Raw genomic sequence first — 22,090 nt, forward strand, 5'->3', positions numbered from 1 at the left:
AATTACTGGGCTTATTTCAGCCACCAATGCTTCCCTAGTGCGCATGTCTCTTGTGGGCAACTTATCTTTCACTTTTGCCATTTATTATTTCTATGAGTTTGTCAGGGCTCTTTACCGCTTAGACACAAGTCTCTTCTCTTTTTGTCTCTCATCTTGTTTCCAAGAATGAGCAACTCTCCAAGCTGTTTGAGTGGTGCGATGGACCTCTTGTACAAGCGATGAAAGAAGGAGCCATGTTGTTAGTGGATGAGATCTCTCTAGCAGACGACTCAGTGCTGGAGAGACTCAACAGTGTCTTGGAGCCTGAGAGGACATTGGTTCTTGCTGAGAAAGGCGGAGGTGGACTTGACGATGTGGATATGCTAGTTGCTCACCAAGATTTCAAAATTGTAGGAACGATGAACCCTAGTGGCGACTTTGGCAAGAAAGAGGTATCTATAGAGTGTGTTCACGGCGGACATGTTGGAGGAATGAAACAATTGAATGATTTTCCTTTGGGAAATAAATTATATTTTTATGCAAATATCCTTTATTGTTTGGCTCCTCCAACATGGCCGCCATGAAAATACTCTAGGTCTTTGACATGTTATATTGAAAATAAGTAAGTAAGAAATAGTTATTCTCTTCACATCGTGTCACACAAATTACTTTCTGTTACAATGAACTAATTAAAATGGCCTATGACAACAGAGGCGCAAGGAAGGACGAATGCTGTGTAACAGGGAAACGAAGGAACTGAACTTCTTGTGCTCTTTCTCAATAGTCCCAATAGTGACTCTGCTTGATAGTTTTTTTCCAAATCCAAGTTTTACCGATTGCAGCTAATAATTTAGTACAAACTTGTCAAAAGATTATTATGGTTTTGGAGTTCAGCTTTTAAAGTCACCGTAGATTGAGTCTCATGAACGCTAATTGATAGTTTTTGAGAAAGGAGTGCCTGGTCGTACCTTAACACTGTTTTCTTGCTGTAGCTGTCCCCAGCCTTGAGGAACAGATTCACAGAGATTTGGTGTCCTCCTTCAAATGCCAGAGCAGACCTTGTGCAGATCATCGAACATAACATCAAACCTGGGGTTGCACTTGAGTCAGCCAGCCAAGGTATGAAGTTATACTGTGTTTATCTGTGTTTACATGCCAACTTACTCTCTATTGTAGAGTATTGTTCATTGTCACCAGCCACGTCAGAAATAGTTCTGTTCGATTTGTAATAGACAGTTCTTTTCCATACACTAATTTCTTGTATGATAGAAATAAAAAAGCACCGTTTAGAAAAAGGTTTTTAAGGCCTATCTCACACGGACGCATTTTTGTATGAAAATGGACTCTGTCTTCTCTTCCATTTTCATGTTTTAGTTTAAAAAAGGAAAATTCGTGAAATCGCTCTTCAAGGTGGAATCTTTCAAAAACTCACAGCGAAGTTTAAAACATTTGACAACAACTACTCGTGTGATTTGTTCTTGGGATGTACAAATGTAATGTTAAGGTTGAAGCCTTGTGTTGTATTCGCATTGTTTTCGTGGACTGGTGTTATTGTGATTGTTCTGGGAATTCCTTTGGCAACAGTTTAAGCACTGATTGTCACGTTAGCTCTAAATGACAATTCTGTATGTTCATATACATGTTTCATCATTTGTGGGTGTAATTTAAAATAACATGACCAGCTCTGGATTAGCGTATTCAACTCAGTTGGACTACAGCATTGAGTTTTCAAAAACAGGGAATAGTTTCATGTGCAAACAATCATAATACATGAATTGCCCTTTTATAGGATCATCAGGAATAGGAGAGGCAATCATGGATTTTATAGAATGGTTCCATTCCTCAGACTTTGGAAAGAAGTAGGTTATCTGTTGCTATCCCATTGCATTCAGTTTACTGATTTTAGAGAGAGCAGTTGTTGGAGAGAGGGTGTTTTGGATTTTTGAAATAATTTGCCACGATTTTGAAATTGGGTGTGTTTAACTACTACCGTGGCTCGGATGGAAAGTCTCTTGAATCGTTTTGGTTTCAGAAGTGAATGGAAAATTAGAAATGTAGCCATGATGAAGCAACATTATAACCACCACTACAATGAACAACAATAACAACTATTTCTACATCAATAGAACAATGGCAATAACAGCAGCAACAACAACAACAACAACAGCATTGAAAACAACAAAAAAATAATTTTATAGCAACAACAACAGTATCAACAGCACCATCAGCGGTAGAAACAGAACAGTAATAACAAAAGCAACTACAATAATAACAAGATAAATAACAACATTGATAATAACAACAACAACAACAGCAGCAACAACAATCATTATAATAACATATCAACAACAACAACAGCAACAACAGCGAGAAGATCAACAACAACAAGGAAAACATTAAGTTCAACTGCAACAAAAGAAACAAGGAAATGAGCAAAAACAACGAAAAAACAACAGGGTATATTTCATTTCTTATACGGTAACTTCATATGTCATTGTATGTTTATGCATTTGGTACAAACCATGTACAAGGAATTTGAAAGTTGTCTTATTGTAATTTGATAATTCCTATTTTCTTGTCAGATTTGTGGTAAGCACCAGAGATCTGTTATCATGGGCAAATTTCATCAATACATGCAGCATATCATCCACTCATAAAGACATGAATGGCAATACTGGTGACAGAGCACTGCTCTCTCCAGCCTTGGCATACGTGCATGGAGCCTGCCTTGTGTTTTTGGATGCTTTGGGGTCAGGTTTAACCAGTGTGTCTTCATCGTCATCCTTAAGTGGTTCTGTAAAAGATGCATATCAAACATGCTTGGATTTTCTAAGGAGACAGGTGGATGACAGAGAAGAAACAAACGGTGGATCTTGGGGGACTGAGCCTGATCAATTTGGGAGTACCATTGAACGGCCGGATTTCTTTGGTATTAGGCCATTTTTCATCCCAAGAGGTAACGTTTTACAGTGAATTCTGTATTCAAACCTTTGTTAGCGGCTTCAAGCAACCACGATGGCAACGCCAATGAATAACGTCACTTGAAAATGTAAGTTCGCGTTACTTACACTACTTTGCGATCATTCCAATTCGTTTAACTTGTACAATGTGGCTGAACTATCCAGTAACAGAACAGGTAAGAACGGCTTTCACGATGAGACAGAGAATAACAAATTTATCGTCATGTGCTCACGTTCTCCACAAAAACTGACGACGAAGAAATGAACCAAAATTTATAACGCACGTGCAAGACCATTGTTTTTCTCATTAAATCCTATTTTTTTGTGACGTTCTCGATGTCGTCGCCGAAGTAGCTGCTTAAACTCCCTATCATGTTAGAAATGTTTAACTAACAGAATCCTTGCGAAGCCGATCAGCTTTAATATGTGCTTTGAATGCATTTGAAACTTAATTATTTTAAAATCATTTAACTTCATCGATCCAAAGAAATTTTTTTCTTTCGAAAAATGTATTTTGTATTTAATATAACCAGGACCACTGCCGCCACCAGAAAATTTTGCAAGCACTTACACCCTGAGCTCACCAACAACATCCCAGAATGCACAGCGTGTGTTGCGTGCTCTTCAGCTGCCGCGGCCGATTCTTCTGGAAGGTTCACCTGGAGTTGGCAAAACAAGTCTTGTTGGAGCTATTGCTAAGGCGTCAGGCCACGAATTAATTAGAATCAACCTCTCTGAACAGACTGTAAGTACACAATGTTTTATTCTGCTTCATCACTCTTTTGTTTATCAGAAGTAGTAAGCTTCATTGCACCATCTTCATTCTCATTTGCTGCAAGGATAGTGGAACCTAGAAGACAACAAAGGCTATCCACACAAGTTATGTTATGGTTTCATTGCGATTGGATAGGCTCCACAAACTTGGAAAAGACCCTAATTGGACTGAGTATTCTGAATATTACCTTGCCATGTTTTCCCCCTCCACAAAAATGGCTAAATAAATTGATAAATTGATATTCGCTAACAGGATAGGTTAAATTGGGTACCAGCGACAACACAGGGTTAACCCTGCGATGGATTAGCATCCCATCCGGGGGGGGGGGGGGGGGGGAGGGGGTAGGGTAGTAGCACTGGTAGTTGCTTCATGCTACAAAAGCTGCTCTGGCCACACTTAGGCCCGGAAAGCATCTTTACCCTTTGCATATTCCGAACAGCATGGCAACATGCTACTGTATGTCATGACAATTTCGTGTCTGCGTTTCTTTCAAGGATGTGACGGACCTGTTTGGTGCTGACTTGCCTCTGGAGGGAGGAGAGGCTGGCCAGTTTGTATGGAGGGATGGTCCTCTGTTAAAGGCACTCAAAGCTGGTCATTGGATTGTCTTGGATGAGGTATTTTGTTGTGAAGTTCATACCCTAAGGTCTTAGTTGTTCAAAAGCAGTCAAAGGCTAAGCTGGAGTAGAATGTTAACCAAGGTTTTTGCCCTTGAAGAACCCAAAAAATTAATGCTCTTAATTCGATGTTGATAATTATGTTACAGTGATGATTTATAATATTTACGTAAAGCTACCCTAAAAGAAGATGTGAAAATACACTGATTTGAATAGTGTAGGGCGTAGTATTGTGAGTATTGACTAGGTCTGTTTTTTCAAGTCCAGTTACTACCATTACATTAGTACAATGTTCATTGAACTGCCCTTTTTATACTAAATTGTAATGAATCTGCACAGTTGGAAGCAAACTGTTCATTTCGTTTGGGAGGGTAAAGTGTGATCATAAATTGACTTTCTTTTTGTAATCTTGTTTGTTATTTTTTATTAGCTAGAACGTTATTATTCGGTTTTTATTGTCCAGCTAAATTTAGCGTCACAGTCTGTCCTTGAAGGACTGAACGCCTGTCTGGATCACAGAGCTGAGGTAAGCTTGCTCAGTAACTTAACATGATATATGTTTACTCTGATTTTGCGTAACACGTATACAAAAGTGTCAGTTTTGCTTGATTGCTTTTTTCATTCAGTAATCTCAGGCTAAAGGACATCTTAATATGAATCACCAATGGAGAACTGAAGATGGACAAATTTTTAAATATCATTGACCTAAAAAAACGACAACAGTTTTGATTTTTGAAAACATTTTTTAACAGCTCTTCTGCCATCTTCAGCTTAAATTTTTAAATTACAAAGTTAAATTTATAATCAGTACATACAAATGCCAATGAGAGAGGAAAAACTGTAATAAATACGTTTGTATGTATTAATCATAAATTTAACTTTGTACTTTTACAATTTAAACTGAAGACGACAGAAGAGCTGTCGAATCATGTTTTCAAAAATCAAAACTGTTGTCGTATTTCTTCAACTTTTAACTTGCCTGCTGGTATCATTGATCTAACAATTTTATTTTCTTAGTGACTATTTCAAGAACCTCCTTCTGCAGCAATAAACAGTTCTTATATTACAATAGCTCAAACGCAATTTGTTATACGTTGCGTGGCGTCACCAGTACAGATGATTGCATAGTTGTATAAAAGCAACAAGAATATTCTGTCTTTGTAGAACACAGCTATCTGTAGTGAATATGTTAGCCTTAAAATGAAGTCATCTTCTATTGTTGTGTTGTTTAAGGTTTACATTCCGGAGCTGGGAATGACCTTCCAAGTTCAAAGAGAAAAGACCAGGCTGTTCGCCTGTCAGAATCCCCTGAATCAAGGAGGAGGAAGGAAAGGCTTGCCCAAGTCTTTCCTCAACAGATTCACCCAGGTAAAAGTTAGGAATCTTTCACTGGTTCTTTTACTTATTGCTATCATTTCAGAATTTCAGTCCGCTGTAATTAGAAGCAGTCTGTTTGAATCATAACTGAATAACATGGCATGAGATCATTAACCTTACCAAAAGCTTCTCATTCGGTGTTTTTTAACTTTGTTTGTAATTTTAGGCAGTCTGTTAAATTTATTATTTTTTGGTTTTTCCAAGGTTCATGTTGAACCACTTTCCAAATCAGACCTGCTGTTCATCACGGAAGCCCTGTACCCACAGATAGATCCCGGCATCTTAGATAAGATGGTGACATTCAATACGAAGGTACTAGTGTATCCTAACATTCTAGTTTTGAAACTTTATCAATTTCAATTGATAACCAGTTCATCCTCTTGTTTTGATTAACAAGCTGACAATTTACCATCTTCATATATCACCACGCAGAACACTTTTGACATTGCTGATCCTAGCAACTTGCAGGACCTCTGTCGCACATGAACCTAGTAAATGGTCAAGCTCGCCATGAGTTCCTAGTAGCGCAGTGGTTGGAACATCCCACCATATTACAGAGGTTCATGGGTTCTATTCCCATCGGGGACTCAGTTTTTTGTTTTGTTCCACGTTTGTGACATGTTGAATACCAGATCTTTCTTATTTCATTTTCCTATCCTTGTTTTCTTTGTCAATGTACAAGGTGTCCCATATACTCTTTGGTTGTAATATATCAAACACGAGACACAGTATTTCATCACATATCAAACACCGAGAAGAGAGTTGAAAATACGACGCGTAGCGGAGTATTTTTGACGAACTTCGAGGTTTTTGATATTGTGATGAAACACTGTGACGAGTGTTTGATATAACTTCTCAAACAAACTGATTTTGAAGGAGTAATTAAGGATGCAAAAACGAGGAGTTTTTCATCAGATTTCCAAACACGTCACGGTGCATGATTTACTTTCAGTTGTCTTCTGAATTATTAATGAGTTTGAGAAGTTTTAAATCATAAGATGAACTCCAATTGCAAAATACAGCCAGTTGGTTAACTCAAGACTGTATGAATTTTATCATGTCGTGATTTGTAGCTTCCTTGGGTAAAAATCATAGTTCCAAAGCCTCCTTACTTTCGTATGCTAACACAGCCTGATGCAGTCCACATGTAAGCATTTATGGCTGGTCTGTTTCGTTGCCTTCTTGCAACTCATCAAGGCGCTCATACTCTCGCACAGTGCTTCTCCGTATGCTAGAGGAGAATAAAACACTAGAAAATTGGTCGGCTTTTCTGGCATAATAGTTTTGAGATGACCTGCAACCACCTCGTAGCTTTTCATCTGGAAACTGAAGTATTAAACTTGGATCGTCATTATACAAGGTAAAGGCAACTTGAATTATTCCCGCTCTTTAGATCCACCAGCAGACAGTAGTGGAGGGACGATGGGGAAGAAAGGGAAGCCCTTGGGAGCTGAACCTCAGAGATGTCTTCCGCTGGTGTGATCTCCTTATGAAACATCAGGTATTGATCTACTGTCTGTAGTCAATAGTGCTCAAGTGCTTCATTTGTTACGACTAATGCCTATGGAGATTGAAAATATTGCATAAGAGCCTGGATTTGACTTTCTCTTTAGTCCCCTGAGAACTGGGACCCTGGACAGTTTGTGCGTCTTATATACTGCGACAGAATGAGGACAATACAGGACAAACAAATGGTAAGATTATTGTTTTTTGTATGGGAGTTTCTGATAACCTCTGAAAATGACCTCGTTGATAAGGTCATGTCGTCATGTTGTTATCTGAGTAATTGTGGCAATAATTAAAGTTTTGACAGATGAATTTTTCAGTCAAGTGACACAGGTATACTCGCGAAAAGGTTTGTGCGCTTGTTATGCGATTTTAAACCAGATGTTGGGATTTGTTTTGGAACGTGCGTTTTTTCTTTCTTTCTTTCTTTCTTTCTTTCTTTCTTTCTTTCTTTCTTTCTTTCTTTCTTTCTTTCTTTCTTTCTTTCTTTCTTTCTTTCTTTCTTTCTTTCTTTCTTTCTTTCTTTCTTTCTTTCTTTCTTTCTTTCTTTCTTTCTTTCTTTGCTTTTTGTTTGTTTGTTTGTTTGTTTCTACAAATCTGTATACTTTTGCCCTTCTCACACCACACTCTTAAATCGCTAATGAACTATTGACTTGCTTTGCATGGGTGTTCAGGTGGTGAAGTTGTTCAAGTCCGTCATTGAGAGCACGGAACCGATGGGTGATATCGAGCATACTAGGCCATCATTTTACATCACTCCAACGCACGTTCAGGTGAGTTTTCTATCTAAGGCAAATGAACTGGAACCTTTGTATAAAGGAAGCACATCGTACCACAAGTCTTCAAGAATTGTTAATGAATTTGTCGTACTAGTATCTGATTGAGAACAAATGTTTAATTCATTCCTTTGTCACTTGAGCAACAGGGTAATTTTTTTAGGTGACTAAGAGTGTTTTCCATTTGCCAGACTGGCAGGCCAGACCGCCCAGTTTGTAAATCAAATGTGTCACTTGAAGGGATGGTGCTGCAAAATTTTGAAAATCATCACTCCGAAAATGGTAAGCGCTATTTTGAAGAAATTCGAAGGACTAGCATAAAACTTATCCTTCAAATCGGTACATTCCGTTTACGAACTGACTGGTCTGTTCGGCCAGCTCTGACAAATGGAAAGCGCCTTAAGATGTAGTGTTTGGATATATTTTTATTTCACAATATTGCAAGTAGTATTGAAAACTTCGACTCATTAAGTGTAAGGCAAAAGAAATTCATCTTTCAACTGTGAAAACAAAAAAACGACAGGAAAGAATTGTCAGTTGTAGAAAAATGCTCTCACGTGGTTGAAGAAGTGTTTTCTTATGACTGTTAAAGTGTTCAGATGGTTTTCAACAGTCACAACAAGAATTTAAAAACGTGTGTATACTGAAAATGTTATCTTCAGGTTGGTCATTCGTGGCTTCCTCGATGTCCTTCTGTGAATCAGTCTGGTGTTAGTGGAAGACCCCTGCAAGTCCTCCATCACTGCTTGCCAGCCATGGAGTCACTCATGAAGTGTGTTGAGATGAATTGGATGGCCATACTGGTAGGTGTTAATAAAAAGAAATTTGTTCTAAATCGTTGTTAAAGCGACGTTTTTGTCAAAGAGAGGTACAGAGCTAGTTACTGCTGCACTATTCAAACAAACAAACAAACAAACAAACAAACAAACAAATGCTTTGTTTATGTATTTGATCTCATAAGTAATAAGCACTTCACTTCATGAACGAAATGGTAAATGAATGAATGCATGAATGAATGAATGAATGAATGAATGAATGAATGAATGAATGAATGAATGAATGAATGAATGAATGAATGAATGAATGAATGAATGAATGAATGAATGAATGAATGAATGAATAAATAAAGGACTGACTGACTGAATTGATATGTGTCCCTTACAACATTTGTTAATCACTTTAGCATAATCGATATCAGGTTTTCGTTGGAGACAAATGTTGAAAACAAAATATTTTCAAGGAAAACCTTGAACGTGAAACGTGTGTGCTTTAGGGCCTTTCCTTGGCAAAAAACGTTTTGAACGCTGGGTGATAGGTGTCGACGACTTTTGAAAACAAAAAACAACAACATGTTATTTTTTCAGTGTTGTGGAGTGAAAATTGTTCTCTGATTGATTGTCAGGTTGGCCCTAGATCATGTGGAAAGACGTCCCTTGTTCATCTTTTAGCACAGCTGACTGGAAACAGATTGGAAGTAATGGCCATGAACAGTGCCATGGATACCACAGAACTGCTGGGAGGATTTGAGCAGGTGTGGTGTTTTACCGTACAGATAACAAAATTGCGATCTTCGGTTAGGCTCGTTTCAGAGAAAGAACGCTGCCTACAAAAAGATGTTTAAGAAAGAACTGCACACCATGCATTCATATCTGATCTGGATAACCTAGTGCCTCTGAACCCATGAAAATCTTTCTAGAAGTAAATAGAGTCCTAAACTGATGACATGAGAAAACCATATCTGAGAAATTATGGGAGTAGATGAAAAGCAGGATGAAAGCGCCCACTGTACTTGCCAAAATCAGTATTTTATTGTAGTTTAGGGAAGAGATATTGACATACTAGCTGTTCGTTTTAGGAGGAGTCAAATCATACTGAAGATTTTAGTGAAAACAGAGAGCGCGTACGATAGTTAAAATTTATTATGAAACACTAGGCTAATAGCTCACTTATGTTAACACATTTTAATCATTTCTTAGTGGATTGAGATACTCGAGGTAAATACTGTACAGCCCTTACGGTTGATTTCTCGCTGTAGGCTGACCTGAACAGACAATGGGGAGAGATTGTAAAGCGAACCAAGGAGCTCGTCCTCTCCGTAATCAGGGAAATGTTGATCCGAAGCAACGAAATACGTCTGTGTTTACAAGAGATCTCCGTGTTGTATAAACTGTGGTCCGACTGCTCAATCCACGAGAAGAAAGGTAAAGAGAGAACTAAATTAAATGGTACTATGCTGACAAGGAGGATATATTTGTTACAATTCAGCACTTTTATACCTTCTGCTTTCAAACTGTCCACAGAATATACTTGTATGGAGGTAGAAACTGTACGGGTGCAGTGTCTTGTCCAAGTATACAAGTATAATCTAAGGTGTGCACGTGCGAATTGTCACTTTATATTGCCTTTTACTGTGTCTTGTTAGCCAATCTTGTCAGTTTTTACTCACATTTGTCTACATTTTGAGTCAAGCCTGTAAAAACTAAATTATAGGTCAGGGAATTAACTCTGCAATGTATAGTGAACCCATGAATTTTCTACTGAGCGTTAGCCCTAGTAAGAAAATAGGGAACCACACAAGGTAAAGAAATAAGTGTTCGACCTTGGCGGGAATCGAACCGACGACAGCTGTTGCTCTACCTATTGTCCTTAGCAGAGCTAATGCTTGGTATGAAATTCATGGGTTCCCTTAGTACTTTAACATACGCTACAAAGTTAATTCTTTGATCCATCAGTGATGTCGTTAATGCAAGCGACACAACGTTCATTGCACCCTTTAAAATCTACCCAAGTGCTATACTGAGAAGAGGGCGTATACAGTGTTCAAATACGTAAGTTGAAAAGAAAACTTTGAAAACGAAAAAATCTTGAGTGGTTCAAAGGCAGCTCCTTTGCTATAGAAATGAGTGTAACTTAGTGTGCGTTTGATTGGCCCTATTCCGGAATACGAATACATACAACGGTGACAAGAAATCCCTCATAAGAGGTTTTAGGAGTTACTGGAGTAAGAGGCGGCTCTTAAATTCTCATGTGTCAGCGATAGTTTGCAGAATTGGTCTTCCAAATGTCTTAAAAAGAAAAATTTAACAGCTATTCCGCTTATTCTTATTCCGGAATAAGGTCAATCGACACACCCTTAGCATTCCTTAACCTTTTTTTTAAACCAGTAAAAACGATCTCTATATTCAGTGATAATCCACTCTCAAACGACTAGCTTGTCTTCGTAAAAATGAAATCTCGGTGTCTCAGCATACGGGCCTCGATTTTGGGCAAAACGTAATAGAAATCTTTCAGACATTGAACAAGTTATGGTATTATGTAGTAGTTTGTATTCCTAGTGATCAAAGGGTTAACTGGTGTTTGTGTGACTCAGTTTGTAAGCTATTTAGCGCTACTCTTTAGTTTTGAAGATAATGTAATAAAACTAAAAGAAGACCAACTGTTTAGTTTGTTTTCTTATGTCATATGTTCAGGTTGTGAAAATACCAACCACGACTTGTTATCTCAAGAGAAACTAGATGCAGTTCAACCGCTCATTTCATCAATCCGAGAGATTTGTTACAGGAATAGTATGGCGTCATTACCTGCAGGTATTAATATATAGTATATTAATTCAGACAGAAGTAATTGAAAATGCTGTATTATTCAGTGAATGACACAGGCATACTCGGAAAAAGGAAATCCAAGTGCTCCTATCAGGAGTCGAACCTAAGATCTTCCAATTACTAGTTCGGATGCTCTACCACTGAGCTACAGGAGACTCGTGGGAGCTAAGACCATTAGAGTCGGTTTATGGTAGAAACGTCCTGCATACTGCTAGGACTTGAATGTCAATGCGTGGCATATGCGCGATGGAATAAATGTGATGGTCTATTTTAAGCCTGTTGAATGAATGAGAATGATGTATCATTTAGTTAGTAACACAGGCATACTCGGAAAAGGAAATCCGACTGTTTGTTTACTTTTGTTAAATGGGCTCTTTAGGCTGCCCTCGCTTTTATATTTTCACACGCACGTTTACAAGCACAAGATCGCTTTTTATGCCCCAAACTGTAATCGTTCTGAGAATTACGTAAAAGTTATGGTTATTAGCTTTTTGTTTATCTGAACTTGTTTGTGTTTTTCTCTTGCTACAGACACCATACTGGAAATGTTGCAGTCGTTAAGATATAAGCTTAAAGCCAATGGAGACAGTTCTCATTGTGGAGGACAGTTTGAGTGGGTGGATGGACAGCTTGTGGAAGCACTGAAGTCAGGTTACTGGCTACTGATTGACAATGTCAACTTCTGCAGGTAAATGCTGCATTTGCTAACACTTTTGCCAGTGGGGAAGTACCGTTAATGTTTTGTTACACATTAATGGAATGTGTTTGGTAATAGATTGATGTGCCATGTATGTGGCAGCTGAGCACTCCATTTCACTATTGTCATTTGGAGTTGCTATTAGTAGCTAGTAGCCAGCTGTTATGACCAGCTACTTAGAGTTCGAAAATGATTAAAAAACAACAAGAACAAGAGAGTGTCTTGTGTGTTTACGACCGACTTTCCTTGTGAGCCAAGTCTCTTGAAATCTAAGAGACAGTCCTGCAGTGAACTGATTTATCTCTTGTTTGAATACATTTATTTCAGCCCATCCGTTCTGGACAGACTGAATGCTTTGTTAGAGCCTGGTGGAATCCTGACTATTGATGAGAGGGGCGTCATTGATGGGAAAATCCCCTCCATTAAGCCACACCCAAATTTCAGGTCAGTTATCATTGGTCATTCTTTATTCCTTCATTAGAACGGGACATTATATTTTTGCAGCACTCAAACTGTCACCGAGAAGTTGATATCCTAGGAGTTAGACCCAGAGGTCACTATTTAAAGCTTAGATCCTTCTGGAACAGTGCTTCATAGGAAAGGGAGCACCAACCACCGATCTGATGGACAACACTTTAGGAATGACCGTTTTCAAGTGAAGCTTAGAAGTACCCAGTGAACAATATACACTTAATGTATGACCCCGTGGGAAACAGTTAGTTTTGTTTTCCCGAGAGTCATGATGTTTCCTGAGACGAAGTCGAGGGAAACATCAAGACTCGAGGGAAAACAAAACTAACTAGTTTCCCGAGGCACCTTACATTAAATGCTTTGTTACATATTTAGACTTTCCCTTCAACAATCACAGTAAAACAAACAAACAAAAACAAAAACAAAACAAAACAAAACAAAAAAAAAAAACTGAGAGGGCAACAACTGTGGAATTGTATCCCGGTCGGGATACAGCTGTATTTGATCAGGGCACGTGACCAGGACTCAACCAATGACAGTGCTCGTTTTGTTGAGTGAACGTCTAGGTATATAACAAGATGTTATGTAGGAGATGAGTGACGTTTCTAGCTGCATAATGTGGAGTAAACAAGAGTCTTGATTGAGTGAAACCTTGCGACTTACAAGTTACTTTATTCTCACGCCATGGCCGTCTCTTTTCGTTTAGATTGATTCTAGCCATGGATCCCAGATATGGAGAAATATCACGTGCCATGCGTAACAGAGGAGTGGAAATTTTCATGGTAGGGGAGGTAGGTAAACCTCATTGCGGACAAGGTTGACTTCAGAACAGAATATGTTATGTGCTCACACCATTGTGTCATCAGTGATCATGAAAAAAAACTTTTTCATTATGAATTTCAAATGATATAAAATAGTGTATTGCCTTTATTTCTGCAAACTTTGCAAACTTTCCTAAAATGTATTGAACAGTGTTTCATTAACAATTATTCCTCGAGTGCGCGTTGGATATGAGATGACAGATAGCCAACGAGGCGCGTAACGCCGAGTTGGCTATAATCATCTCATATCCAACAAGCGTGACTGGAAAATTTATTGGTTGCTATTTCTCGGGCATGTTATAATGGCTCATATTTCATGGCTGCTAAGCCAATCAAATCCCTGGAATTGCATTATACCATGACCCAGTTTTTAATAATACCATTATATTGAGTAACGAAGTGGAAAAAGTGGATGCCTCAAAACTTTTTTTATTTCTATATCATTCACATTTTCTTGACAACATGTTGCCATTCTCTGGTACCTTAGCTCGTCCATTTTCCCTAAGAAAGGTGTTGTTGAGAATGCACAACAATTCCTTGAAGAAAAATTTCGTAATTAAAAAATTCTCTTGATATGGACAAAATGCCTCTCTGGAAACATTTGATTTGGAATTATAAAGCAAACAAATTTTGTTAGAACTCCCCATGTATTTTTCCTTTTTAATCTTGTAATGCAACCCTTCCCTGGTTGTCGCAGGACGATGGTCATTTGTTTGATGAGTATGATAAGCAGATGATGCTTCGTGGGTTAGGACTCCAGGACAGGACAACATGTGCATCCCTTGTGGCCTTTCACACAGATTTCAAACAATCTTTGGGAGGTAGGCATTTGTAACATTAAAAACCCTTGACATTTTTTGGGAACTGGACTGAATTTGTTTCACGTTTTTCCATATGAATGCGTCGGATGGAAAGAAACAATTTTTGAAGGAACAGTGATACGTTCTGAAGGGGGTTAACACAGGGCTCAATCCGAGTTCTCCCAACTACAATCGAACCTTTGACGTTCTGATTGGTAGTCCGGATGCTCCACCACTGAGCTACAGCGGTCCTCGTGGTAGCTTGAACCAGGATTTTCTTTTTGAGTATACCTGTGTCACTAACTGATAAAATACATCTTTCTCATTTTATGACTAGGCTTAAAACATTTTCTTCCAGTGCACATTAAAAATGTAATTCAGAGCTGCTATCCCTCGCTGAGTGCGGATTAACATTAAGATCCCAATGTGTCATTCTTTGTTTTGTTTCCCTACTCCCTTGTTCCCAACTTAACTATTTTTTTTATTCATTTAAGGTTCCATCCTGGACATGCTTCATGCAGCTTCCCTGACAGTGCAACTTGTTCTGCGTGGCAGTGACACAGAAGCATCAATTTTAACTGCCCTTAAACAAGTTTATGTCCGCAATCAAGTTTCTGAGAGAAACAAAGAGGTATTCTCTCTTGGCATTAATTGTTAACGTGAAGCACTCGATCAAACTTACAGGCCTTGAGAATGAGGGAAATAACCAAAAGATAAGCTGTATTGATGTCAAAAGAAATTCTGCCAACCGATATCCTACAAAAACATGGAGAACATTCAGGAGAATTTGCGTGGTGTAAACAACATAACATTTACAAACCCAACCTCCTACAAGTATTTCCATGTTAGATGAGATTTGATGACCAGCCCTCTTAAAATATACCAGCAACTGGGGAGGCGGCGTGGCTTGGTGGTTAGAGGCGCCGGACGCGTAATCTGGAGGCCCCAGGTTCAAGTCCCGCTCCAAGGCCACGCTTTGTAAATAGCCAACTGATTTGCCTCCCACCAGTTGGGGTTTTTACCAAACGTTATTTTCAGTTTGCATATTTATTTTACAGGTTTATAGTGTCCCCAATTAGCGCTACAGCGCTATAATACTTCGACACTTAAATAGAGTCATTTATTTATTTATTTATTTATTTATTTATTAAATTTATATATTTATTTACTTTGTACTGGACAGTGATAAATAAGATGCAATACAAATATGGTTGAATTTGTTGGCATAGTGATTCGCTCGACATTTTTCTGTTTAGGTTGCAGAGGAGCTCATCAGCAAGCACGTCAGTACAATGTCAAATTTGGAAAACACAGAGCATGTTGATGCTGTTCCGGAGTGTTTTCCCTCTTCTGAAACTTACCTCGCAAACTCTGTTGTGTCAATGATCAACCTGCAGTCAATTCCTTTGCTTCGTATTCTCAAGAATTTCCCTTCTGCAGTACAATTGGAGTTTGCTGTCTTATTGTTTCTTGAACGATCAACACTTAATGACTGGAAGCTGAGGCTAGATTATCTTCAGTTCATAATGGATTCTGTACTGGATAATGCACCCTCTAGTTGTCATAAAGATGTCACTACAACTTTAAAGCCCTTTATACACAGTTTTGGCGTATTGTTCAGCAGTCACCTCATGGGGAATCTAACAAATGAGTTGAAAGATCTCAAATCCTCCCAGTTTGGTGAGTACAAGTACTTTCTGTGTGTCCATGTTTGCTTTAACTTTAAACTCTTTTGATTGATTGAGTGTCACTTCTGGGGATTGGAGGTTTTATTTTGGTAATGTTGGTTTGTTTTTCATCTAGATTCTCCAATGCTTCATCATTTTCCTTTTGACCAACGACTGAACACAGATCTTTTTAAGCACCTCAATCAATTTCCATGGAATGCCTCATTGCTGGCTAGGATATCAGGCATAGCAAACAGGTAAAAGCAAATAAGACGACATGGGACATTATTTTACATGTGGAAGGGAAATTTACAAGTATGTTTGTTGAATATGATAAGGCGCATTGTTAAAGGATCTGAAGTGCAACAGCATTCCATATTTTGTGGTTGGTAATTGTTTATGTTTGTATGCGAGGATGTCATCGCTTACCACTGAAAATTGGTTTGCGCTTTTTCGCTGCTTTATGGCTAGTGTGGAAGTGCAGGGGTATAGTAGCTAAATCCGTCAGATCTGAGGTTGGAAACCAGTGCTTTACGCACTGGTGGTAGCCTTCATGTTGCGTTCTTAGACATAGCACAATGCTCCAGCCATGTTCTAATGTGTTTTTGTAAGTTCCATCACCCTGATGAACCGCTGGATTTGAAGGCGTCCTTACCTGTTTGGCTTCGTCCACAATTTGAGAAATGACATAGGCATGACGTTTTCAACACAGGTTGTCTTTGTTGGAGAGTGAAGCCAGACGTTGGTACGTTGAGGAGGATGGCCGTTGCCCTACAGGTTCGGCCACCAGGAATTTGATTCACCTTTCCCATGCTTTTCATTCTGGTAGGTGTACTTAATTTTACTGATGAACGTGAAACTACTTTTGCCTTTAACTGTTTCAAAAATTGACAGGTGTTTTAATTCTTCAATCTTACGTGAAATAACCATTTCTTGTCAAAGGATATCTGGGATTCATGGCTACCCATAGGTGTTTTGTTGAACAAACACTGTTGTAATTGTTGTAATAACACCATTCATGTTTCTCTTGAAGAAGTGTCGTTTATCAATGTATCTTTTGCAGGTCAGGTGCAGCTAGAATCGTTGCCGAATGCTGTTGTGGTACATCTTTGGCCGTTTTTCAAATTGCTGTCATCATTCTTGGAAAGCTGTATTTCTCAAGAAGACCCATTAAGTGACGATCAACACTGGACGGTAAAATATAATAGTATATATGGCCATATAGCGCATCAGTGCTCAAGATGTCTCTCTTCACATGGAAGACAAGTAGCACTAAAACATTTTGAATTGCTGTTCTCGTTTCTCTTAACGACCTTTCTCATCTTCGTTCAGTTAACGTTTCTGTAAACGTTTCTGAATCAATTAACAGTGAAACGTTGTATTTAGAGTCGTTTGTAATCAGACAAATCCTTAAGTGACCACTTCTACTGATCCCTAGTGGTCTTTACAAGACATTCAATTGTAATTATATCACGCATCTGTATCTGGACGTGCGATAGCTGTACTAAGCTGTTGTGTCCCTTTTCCAATACCCTATCTAAAGTACTGCTAGCAAAGTTTTCTGAAAGTAGCGTAACTATTTTGTTTTCGCTTTAGGTGGTTGATGGCCTTGTGTGGAGACACAGATTGTTGAGGATATGTGAAAAACAGTCCAGTCGCAACTTTTCTATCTCTTCTCTGTCCCTCCATTGGAGCTGGGTTGTACAGCACACATTGAACACTGTGCCAGTAGCATTTGGTGGACGTGATTTCAGGTATGTACAACCTCCTGATCTCGAATTTATATAGTGTAACGTTATGGCAGCGTGTTGCATCAATAGGCCAGTCTTTCGTCTCTCAGACCTCTCCTATGAGTCTGTTATTTGGGTCGTTACACAGTGTACTTTCCCCCAAACAGCTGATGATAACCGAAATGCGTGCCCTTTTCTTTGTATTTTCAAAACAACCAATAACATTTAATGAAATTGATTTAGTTAGGTGAAGTTTGCGTTTCTAAAAAAAAATGTTAGTTGGTTTGGAGACCAAGGTATTTAAAACAATTTTCTGGGGAAAGTTGTATATGTAGTAGTAATGTTTGTAACAGACAAGCATCCAACACGGGGAACGTAGCCATGGACAAACTCGCTTCACACGGGAGAGACTTTGCAATAACCATAATAGTTTCAGTTCCTTTCTTCTGATTAAGTAGTAAAAACGGAACATATTCTTGAGTAGTGATGTCATAACTTCATTACTGGGAACTAAATTTGGGTGTATGCATACACATGCACGCCTAAGCTTATCTTACCTCGGATTTTTATTAATTTCATTTTTGAAAGGAATGGATAAGAAAATAAGCATCATTTCGTGACAAACCTGTTTCAGGCTTTGCTTTTCAAGTCTGTAGTGCGTAAGGTTACAAATAACTAAGGGCATTGTCTGTAGTAATAAAAACCATTTCTATGTCAATGCCTTCATTGGCCAAATACCGTTTGGGTCATTTATCGACATATGGGCAGATCAATAAAGGAACTGAGCAAATTCATGTTTCTCGGCCACCTCGGTGTGTTCATATAAACACATTCACTCTTTTAGTGTGTTTCTGCAGAAAACTACCGAGCGAACTCGTCACCGTGATAAATCACTTGAGCAGTATTTTGGGTGCAGACAGCAGAATGGCTGACGTGTACTTCAAGATTCTGTCTACGTATGGACATCCTCCACCATTTAGATCAAACATGGCCTATCAGATATGGGTGAGTAGGACTATGAATTTACACGCCACAGAGATGTATTTTACTTGCACTTGAAAAGTTTAGTAATAAATGGGTACCAGCAAACAGATACAGAAACCGTAAAAAAATCTGCTTGTTACTCTGCACTGGACCTGCATGCCATGCAGAGAGAAGGAGTAGCAATACCTCATGCCAAAGAAAGGCTTAGACAATGTGGGCTGTTTTATTTATTACGTAAGCAATTTCTCCAAAGTGGGTGCGATCATGGTTACTTTCTAACTGTTCATGAACAACTTTTTCTCGACCATCCAGGAAAAGTTGCAGCATCTCTGCCTGAAGATGAGGAAATTTCATAATAAATCACTGACAAAACGTGGGCGTGAAGTGAACCTACGAGACCTGCAAGGGAAGCTAGCAGTAGCCTTTGGCAATATGATTGTGAGCAGGCTGGAGCTTAACGAAAATGGCTATGTTCAATGTGGTAAGCTGTCGCCGTTGCATTTTCGAAATATTTGTACCGTTTTTACTTTCCTTTTAAGCAGTAATGGTGAACTGTTTTGGAAGAACGATTATTATCTTCTGGCTTAAGTCAACTATCATCTATGCCAATATTTGTTCAGCACAATTTAGACATGTTGGGGCATGTACCCTTAGCTACTGGCCTCCTGTTGGGAAACAGCCTCAATTTTATTTCACTCTGTTGTTTAGAGTCATCTCTAACTAATCTAGAAGAGGCTGCTAACAAACACCAGCTACAAGAAGATGATGATAACCCACCTGAATGTGAAGACTCTTCTGAATTGGAAACGGATCATAGCAAGAGCTCAACTATGAATGAAGTGGAGATGGAGAGAGTGCTGTTGCTGTTGTTTGACAATATTTGCTTTTGGCAAGAGCATTCAGTCCTTGGAACGTTGATGTCAGGACTGGCCAATCGAATGGCATGCAGGTTAGTCTTACATCTCATATTTTGTTTGTGTGAAAGGGGGGTGGTGTTGTGTTGCCACTGGGTGTTGCAGTTGGGAATCTCACCAGACTATATATCTTATTTAAACTGATGTATATCGATATGTACCTCCAGTATACTCACTTATCAAATCAAAGTTGTGCTTTTCTTCGTCCAAGCTCTCACATTCTGTCCTCCAAGAAAGTACACCATATTTTACGTTTTTCAGACAAATCATTTCAGACTATGTCATTACTAAAGCTAAGCTAATGGATAGGTGTTTTGTTATTTCAGAAAAACTTTCGAGCAGAAAGAAGACGTGGAAAAGCAACTAGCATCACTTACAGCTTATCAGCTGAATAAAACGAGCATATATCCAGACATTCAAGCACAATATCAATATTTGCAGGCAGTGTTATGCAAGGTATTAACATGATGTTGTTTGACTATTTTTGTTGTCTGTTATCGTCATAGATTACGGAAGTCTCACAAGGTCATGAATAAGTAATGAAGGCAACAGCTGATGACTTGGGTCAAACAGAGATTGATGTTGATGGCCATATTATCTTGATATTTTCATTTGGTCTCGGTAATCATGGGCCTTAAGTGTTATGCATCAACAGCCAACACTTGTATACGCTCAACACACCTCAAGTTTGTCACTGTCCTCATCATTTTCTCAATATTTGGAACCCTTATTGATCACGCTCACTAGTATACGTAAGTATACTAGTACGTACGTAATGATCATATGTTCTGAGTTTTATTTTATTGTTGAAACCTGACAATAGTCCATAGCCTTTTTTGGTTATGATGTTCTTTTTCCTTTATATCTTTGGTAGGGAGAGAACTTGAAGGCGAACTTCTGTTCCATCTTCCAACCCGTTGAATCCGATATGCTGTCTAAATACTTCCTGTTCAAGAGCAATAGCCTTTGGACGCAGAATATCCAAGGAAAGCGTGTTTTTTCTGACCAGGTAATATCTGTTTTTGCACAAAAATTGCATTTCTTATAGTAACAATGCAGGCAATGGCAGTGGTGGTGACACTCACGTTTTGACACATATCTACTATGTATCCCAGCTGCGTTTGATGGTTTTCTAAACTTTGGGTTCGACATGGTATTTGTGAAATTGCCACGCCGAGATGATCGCCATTTTTTCATCCTTAACTCGACTATGTCATGGCTTGTGCCATCTTCTGTACCCTTAACTTTTAGGTACATAACGTTTCTGTTTCTTTATAGGGCTCTCACGTCATCGAAGCAAGTGTCGACTGCCTTTTGGGAGGCGCTGGGAACATGCTGATCAGTATGACCTCAAGGAAGCTTCTTGGAGAAGCAAGCGGTCCTTTAGCTTCTCTTACAATTAGGAGCTACGAAGAAAATATTAAGCAGTTACAAATACTATCCAAACACATCTGGGTCAATGGAGACGTTCTTGATAACCAGAATGAAGTGGAAAGGTGAGGGTTGTAAGCTTTTTTTTAAAAATTACAACAAACCAGATCTAAAGTGAGCACTGTATAGATTGTAAGAATGGCGAAAGACTGTGGACGACCTAAGGGTTTGTATTAATAACAACAAAGGTAATCAGAGGCAACTTGGCAATCTGAGAATCTCTTTGATGATACTAATGGTCATTTTCTTGTTGAATGCAGCTATAATTGGTCTGGCTTGAAGTCATGTTTAGCTCAACTTGATTTAAAAGTTGTATTCTCTTTCTTTGCAGGAGGTCAAACATACGGTTGTTTGTCTCCAAGTTAATTCAAGTTCTATTGTCATTTCAAGAAATTCTTTCTCCAAGCAACCGGCAGAACCTGTTGAGCGTTGTTCACGACTTCTTGGATGCCATTGAAAATGATAATGGCGTGGAATCCGTGGTAGATAGTCTTATGAGTGTTGTTCTTAGTGTGTTTGACAACTACAAACAGGTCACTGGCAATGTGAAACAAGGCGATTTGGTTTTCAGTCTCATGAAGGAGTGCCTTCAAGGGACGACTCATCTCCAACAGAAGATATCACATGGTACGTTGTTCATTTATATACTTATTTATATCAAATGAAATTGGGAAGATTTTGTAAACCTCTTGTCATTGGATGCGTTGTTAGAGGGAGTATGCCAGCAATTTTTGAGAAACGCTTTGACAAGCCACAAGACTCTACCTATCGAAACCTGAAAATAATGGTCTCGTTTTGTTAATAATACAGCGGCTCTGAACTAGTTTATCAGTGTTTGGCTATGGATGGCCAAATTAGATATGGATTGTAACCTCAAAATGTTGGTCCAAACGTTTCTAGTGTTTCCTCTGCTGATTGGAAAATTGCTACATTTTTGTTTTGTCTTGTCCTCACTTGACAGCAATTGATATTTCATTTTGAGT

General features: G+C 38.7%; 1 protein-coding gene across 3 annotated transcripts in view; it reads left to right on the forward strand.

The window, feature by feature from the left end:
• Positions 1-22,090, forward strand: part of LOC146455644 (midasin-like) — a 79,487-nt gene that overhangs the window by 17,688 nt on the left and 39,709 nt on the right. For 2 of the 3 annotated variants that reach the window (XM_085093957.1, XM_085093958.1), the window contains exons 19-51: positions 165-431; positions 972-1,098; positions 1,769-1,838; positions 2,562-2,935; positions 3,473-3,684; positions 4,209-4,331; positions 4,795-4,857; positions 5,565-5,699; positions 5,913-6,020; positions 7,102-7,209; positions 7,322-7,402; positions 7,889-7,987; positions 8,653-8,793; positions 9,393-9,521; positions 10,026-10,215; positions 11,461-11,577; positions 12,124-12,280; positions 12,617-12,733; positions 13,467-13,551; positions 14,279-14,402; positions 14,876-15,012; positions 15,638-16,061; positions 16,185-16,305; positions 16,761-16,873; positions 17,112-17,242; positions 17,645-17,802; positions 18,636-18,783; positions 19,075-19,243; positions 19,471-19,711; positions 20,003-20,132; positions 20,551-20,685; positions 20,955-21,172; positions 21,439-21,734. In XM_085093957.1, the coding sequence (XP_084950083.1) occupies positions 165-431; positions 972-1,098; positions 1,769-1,838; positions 2,562-2,935; positions 3,473-3,684; positions 4,209-4,331; positions 4,795-4,857; positions 5,565-5,699; positions 5,913-6,020; positions 7,102-7,209; positions 7,322-7,402; positions 7,889-7,987; positions 8,653-8,793; positions 9,393-9,521; positions 10,026-10,215; positions 11,461-11,577; positions 12,124-12,280; positions 12,617-12,733; positions 13,467-13,551; positions 14,279-14,402; positions 14,876-15,012; positions 15,638-16,061; positions 16,185-16,305; positions 16,761-16,873; positions 17,112-17,242; positions 17,645-17,802; positions 18,636-18,783; positions 19,075-19,243; positions 19,471-19,711; positions 20,003-20,132; positions 20,551-20,685; positions 20,955-21,172; positions 21,439-21,734 (5,248 nt within the window). The remainder of the gene's footprint in view (positions 1-164; positions 432-971; positions 1,099-1,768; positions 1,839-2,561; positions 2,936-3,472; positions 3,685-4,208; positions 4,332-4,794; positions 4,858-5,564; positions 5,700-5,912; positions 6,021-7,101; positions 7,210-7,321; positions 7,403-7,888; positions 7,988-8,652; positions 8,794-9,392; positions 9,522-10,025; positions 10,216-11,460; positions 11,578-12,123; positions 12,281-12,616; positions 12,734-13,466; positions 13,552-14,278; positions 14,403-14,875; positions 15,013-15,637; positions 16,062-16,184; positions 16,306-16,760; positions 16,874-17,111; positions 17,243-17,644; positions 17,803-18,635; positions 18,784-19,074; positions 19,244-19,470; positions 19,712-20,002; positions 20,133-20,550; positions 20,686-20,954; positions 21,173-21,438; positions 21,735-22,090) is intronic. The other variant, XM_085093959.1, reaches the window with a different exon arrangement.

Source organism: Pavona decussata, unplaced genomic scaffold, assembly GCF_977016875.1.
Source record: "Pavona decussata unplaced genomic scaffold, jaPavDecu1.1 SCAFFOLD_272, whole genome shotgun sequence".
Taxonomy (NCBI): domain Eukaryota; kingdom Metazoa; phylum Cnidaria; class Anthozoa; order Scleractinia; family Agariciidae; genus Pavona; species Pavona decussata.